The 5,457-nt window shown below is 55.6% G+C and overlaps 1 protein-coding gene across 2 annotated transcripts in view; it reads right to left on the bottom strand.

Annotated features, from left to right (window-relative positions):
* The window catches only part of Tfap2a (transcription factor AP-2 alpha), a 23,078-nt gene extending 18,337 nt beyond the window's left edge, over positions 1–4,741 (bottom strand). For both annotated transcript variants that reach the window (XM_004628372.2, XM_023712037.1), the window contains exon 1: positions 4,105–4,741. In XM_004628372.2, the coding sequence (XP_004628429.1) occupies positions 4,105–4,137 (33 nt within the window). In that variant the 5' untranslated portion in view covers positions 4,138–4,741. The remainder of the gene's footprint in view (positions 1–4,104) is intronic.
* Positions 4,742–5,457: the final 716 nt, after the last annotated feature.

The following is a 5,457-nucleotide window of genomic DNA, read 5'->3' as shown; positions in this document are numbered from 1 at the left end:
AAGGAGGAGGAGGAGGGCGAGGAGGAGAAGGGCTAGGAGGAGGAGAGAAGGGAAAGAGCTCCCGTGTGCGCTCGGAGATCTCCCTCTAATGGTAGAAACTTTTCCCTTTTCCAGCTCTTTACCAACAGCCTAATCGCCTCATTAGCATATCAACAATAGTCCAATTGCTCGCCAGTACCCCAATCGGCCGCCGGCCGCTCCGACCCAGGTATAAAGGCCTCCGCAAGCCGCGAATCTACTCCTAGAGCGCACGCCAGCCTGCTGGACCTAAGCTTCCCGGAGCTCCACCACCTTGACCTGCAGCCCCACCGTCTCCCACTTCAGCCCAACTTCGTCCTCCTCCCACCTTCCTCTCAGCCGACCTCCTCTGCGCGGGAGATGCTTTCTGCAAAGCTCGGAACTACGCAGGGTCCCAGAGCAGTCCAGCCTGGGGGCCTCTCACCCCCACCCCCGCTTCTGCTACTATCCGAGCTGCTCTTTCGGCCCGTACAATTTTATTAGAAATCATTATCCCTTTCGCAATTAAACATAACCACCAAACCAAGACCAGCATTGTCACTCCAGGACTTTTTCCCAACAAGAGATTGCCTCTGCCAGCGTCCGCTACCCCCTGGGGCCGCAGCACCCGGAGTTTTATTGGCTGTACGCTTTCCCCCAGGTTGGAGATTTTCGGCTGGGGTTTGCGATCTCTTAATTGAGGCGTGTAAAATAAGAGTCTATGCTGAAGCGGTTACTCGACAGCTCCAGGGGTTAAATGATTTTCCCCCCCGTACCTAGGAAACTGGGGCCAACAGACAATTCAACTTAATGTTTGGGCTAAGATTTGCTAGATGCAACGTGGACAAGATTATAGAACTCCCGTGGAGACGCACAGCGGCTTCTAGAGTTGAGCCTATGCACAGACCGATTTGCGCCTGGAAATCCAGACACTGTCACATACACATCCAAATAAATCACTGGGAACCAACTCTTCTCCGTGCTAATCTGCTCCAGTTTTCCCAAGATTCCCCTTTTTAATTAAAGAAGGGAGAGTTCCTTCATGATTTGATGCTACTAACGCCAAAGCGCTGGCGGCGGCAGTGCCCGGCTAAGGAGAAATCTGGAGGCCCCATGCTGCCCCCTGGTATGGTCCAAGTTGGCCAGGGTCAGTGCGGACTCTCTGGCTTCACCGGGGTTCCCCAGCAAAACCTTATGTTTCAGTGAAACTTTTTTTTTTTTAGTAATTTTTTTAAGAAGGAAAAAAAAAGACCTAATGTGACACTTCTAAATACAGAGTTACCACTGAGCTGCTCCACTACTCTTACAAAATGTTTCATCTGTCTTTGTCCCTATTGAGTGCAGCAGACTCTACAGCCCTAGGCCTGGCCTCACAGGCTTCTGGCTCATCTGGGCCTGTTTTGCAGACACTTCCAGGCCTCCCAAGATCTCACAGTGTATTTTGCTGCAACTGAAGCTGCTTGGAACTCAAGCATTTCTTAACAGGTGGAAGGAAGGGAAGAGAAAGGAGGGAACCCTAACCTCCACCCCTACCTCCCACCCCCACCCCCATCCCCACCCTAGTCTACAACTGGGGGAAGAATTCTCTGTCCAGAAGAACTCAGTGACTCCACAGGCTCCCAAAACACTAGTGAGAAGGCTGGAGCTGGCAAGGGAATTCAGCACCAGAGGGATGACCTCCCTGGGCACTGGGCACTCCCTGGAGCTTGCTTTCCACATCAGAATGTGAGCACAATCACTTGGCTGAATGGGCTGGGTACTTGGCGCCCCACTGTCCCGGAAAATGATGAATTTCCAGGACTGACCCTGTGGGCTGCCCTGAGGCCTGCGGCCTAGCACAGTGGCTAGAAGTCAGGAGCTTGGCCTCCAGGAGCTGGGGTTCTGACACCTTTCCAGGGGCAGATGCCACCCAGTATACAGTGGCCTGTAGGCCCAATCCTAGGCCCGCGAATCCGGGTCTATACACCCTGCAGCTCTGCTCTGTGTGCAAGAAAAGCCCTAGGTTTCGCTTTCTTTTTCTTCTGTTTGTAGGCGGGGGACAGTGTTTAAGGACTCTTCCACCCTTTCCAAAGGCCACCTCTATACTCCCTGCCTCATCCCACTGCCCACACTGCCAGGGCTGCTACACTTGTCGTTGTATTCCTGCTGAGGATGCCACTGAGGTCAGACTGAGACCTCCCTGCTCTACATTGCCACTGAAGTGTGGGTGCCCACAAAAGGTCCCAGAAAGCATTCCTCAGGGCCAGCAGAGCTCGATCTACGAAAGCTTTACCACTACAGATCACTCCCTTGCATGTGAAGGGGATCCTGACAGTGCCAGGCCTGCTGTTAAGGCTCAGGGATTCAGGCCAGTCCTGAGCTATGGAGAGGAGGAAGAGGGAAGAGCTAGTATCTACATGAGACAGAGACATGGAGAGAAACAGAGACCTTGGGCCAGAGTAATCTATATCCTCTGGTTGTCACTGACTTCTGAGAACCATGAGCCCACCAGCCAAGCCTGGTAGATCCAGTCCATTTGGGCCCAAGAGTGGCTCACCCTACCCAAGATTCAGACCTCCTGTCATTTACTTGCCAGGCCACAGAGCACTCAGGAGCCAAGCAGGCCTCTCTCTCCTCTGTCCCCTTTCCCTAAACAATCTCAATATTTCCAAACCATAGTCTAACTCCCAATCCAACCAAATCTGGGCCGGTGGTGGAAAAGTGCCTGGAATTTCACAGTAAGATTTGCATGAATTAAAGGTGATATCCCCAAAACACTCCTGATGAAGAACCACCCTAATCTTCAGCCCCCAGAGAAGAGAGTTAGAAAAGGCCTCCCACCCACAAAGGTGGGGAGTAAATGTTGCAGATTCCTAGGATTTGTCCTGGTGTGGAATTTGTATCCTTAAATGACAAAGTGAGTCTCCCTCAGGGAATGAAGTTCCATTTTGTGAGGTTTAACCAGAGGGGGGATAAGTAAAAATGATCATTTTAATAAAAGTAATAAATAAGAAGAAAACAGCAAAACAAAACTCTTTCCTATCTCCAGCTCTAGAGAATGGAAAGATCAGACTTCTTGGAACTTCACTTCTAATGGCCTAAAATTGAAACAAGCAAAAACCTTGCTCTAAGAGGAGTACAGGTCCGGTTTTTTCTCTTGGAGAATATCGCGCTTGGTTCAAATTGTCCCGCAAGCTTGCAACACGCAGAATCTGGCTCTAACCAGGCCTCCGTCGGCTGGGGTGAAAACAAGGCCCCGCGGTTCCAGTTATGAAACCCTCTGCCTCCTCACCAACCGGGGCAGAACCGCCCTTATTTCCCGCAGGGAAAATGTCTGGAAATTAAAAGGAGCGCGTTGGCTGGGGGATTGTTTTCCGCCTGGGCTCGGGGTCTGCGGTTCAGGATATTGTGGAGGGGCCTTGTGATGCCCGAGGCCTTGCTGGGTCACGTTTGGTAAAAGCTGATTCCGCAAACTGGAGACCCCGTTTCATCACCCATAGCCCAAGAGGCGAAAATCCATTCCAAGCAGCACATGGCCTGCTGAATGGCCAAACTTTGGGCAAACTTTTAAGTGCTTCTCAAACACGAGCCCTGCCACGACTCCGCTGTCTGAGCCCCCAACCAGTCTGCGCATAACTTAAGTCCCCCAAGCCCGGGGAGACAGGTGCACCCAAAGCCCACCCCCGAGGCGCAGCCTGATGTCGGGGTGAAGCCAGAGGCGCCGCGAGCCGGCAGCTTCCCCCGCAGCGAGCTGCACCCCAACCCCGTGATCTTCCCAACTCCGGATGAGTCATCCACCCAAGTTTCTCTCCGGGGTGGGGGTGGGGAGGGAGGCCCGGGGAAACGGCTGGAGCGCAAACCGCAAGTGACCCTCGGGGCCACCTGTGGAGCGCGCCGGACTTTTCCAGGCTCGCAGCCCCGCGGGCGGGCGGCGCGCTCTTGCCCCAAGCGCTGCGGCCGCCGCCTGCCTCGTTTTTCCGGTCCTCTCTCTTGGAGCGCCCAGGGCGCTGCCAGGCGGGCCGCACCTACAGCTCCGGGCCCTGGGCCACGGCGTGTCCTCTCCGCCTCCCCTCGCGGTCCCCTCCCGTGTCCACGCCCGCCCCCTCCCCGGCCCGCTCACCCCCGTACCTGCCAGTCCCCCATTTTGGCAAGTATGGACATCGCGGCTCGGCGCTGCTGGCGACCGGTCCCCGCCGGGCATGGGCTGGAGGGTTCGGCCGACGCGCTCCCTGGAATCGCCTTGGCAAATCCTTTTTTACCTGCTCACCAACATCTCACCTGGTCCTAAAGAGCTGGGTTGCTACCTGCCGACGCATGCGCGTTGGCCCAGGAATTCGCTCCGCCAGCCCCAGTCCCAGCACCTCGCCGGGCTGACCTGGAAAGTGATGGATTTATAGCCGCGGCAATCTCGCCATCAGCTCCAGCTTTTCCCAACAGCCCCAACCCGCTTTCCCGGTCAGTGCCTGGCCGGCCGGGGAGGAGAAGCCGACGGACTTCTAGGCTTGCAGGGCGCGACGCGGAGGGGAGTGCTGTTTCGCACTGGGTCTGTGGCGTTCTCGCGTAAGGACCCCAGACTCCCCTGCCGTCGGAATTTTAGGGTCTGGGGTCTGCGCCTCGGTGAAGGGTGGGGGATGGGCAGGCACAGAGGAGGGGCCCAGCTGAATGCACCTGGCTGAATGCGGTGTGACCAGGACGCTGTAGGTGTTAACGGGTCGGACCGGAGGCTGCCACCCCCGGGCCACTTCTGTGCGGGGTTCCAGATCCAGTGTTACTCAATAGGTGAAAACCTGCGTGATTCTGTTTCATTTCTGATGGCCAATGTGTCTCCCTCCCGCCCCCTCCCCCGCAGGCCGAGGGAGAGAAACCCTCCTTCCACTCAAACACACGCGTACACTCACACATTCACACGCGCAACTACACGAGGCTCACCCTTCTGCCTGTTTTCACAGCCCTGCCCTTCCCCCACATCCCCAGGGCTCCCCGAACCCTGTCTTTTCCATTAAAAACTTTTTAAAGGGAAGAATGAGGGTGTCGGTGGCTTTGCGCTGGAAAACTGAGGTTTGGGGTTGGGGTTTGCTTTCCCACGACAGATAAGATCGCTCCGATGATTTCACCGCTGCTTCTAATTAGGGGGAGCTTTCAAAGAAGGCATAAGATTTGGGGCTCACAGGCGCCCAGTCCCATCACAGTCACACTTGGCCCGAGGGAGGGAGCAGGCCCAGGAGGTTCGCCCCACAGAGCTCCCTCAGGGCTAGCCCTGACCCACGGGCCCTAGAAAGCAGGCTGTCCGGAGCTTGGCCCTGGGCAGCTGTGACAAGCGCAGCGCTCTTCTCCGACTCCACCTCCGGGACTTGGAGTCGAATAAAGAACTGGTTTCAAATTGTCCTCCCTGACGAGTCAGGCAAATGTGTGTCAGAGGTCAGGTCTGCTAGAGTGAAGCCTAGTCCTCAACCCCAGAATCCCCTCTTTCCACTCCAGCGC

This window comes from Octodon degus, unplaced genomic scaffold, assembly GCF_000260255.1.
Source record: "Octodon degus isolate 3935 unplaced genomic scaffold, OctDeg1.0 scaffold00023, whole genome shotgun sequence".
In the NCBI taxonomy this organism is placed as follows: domain Eukaryota; kingdom Metazoa; phylum Chordata; class Mammalia; order Rodentia; family Octodontidae; genus Octodon; species Octodon degus.
This window is presented reverse-complemented; position numbering and strand designations above follow the sequence as displayed.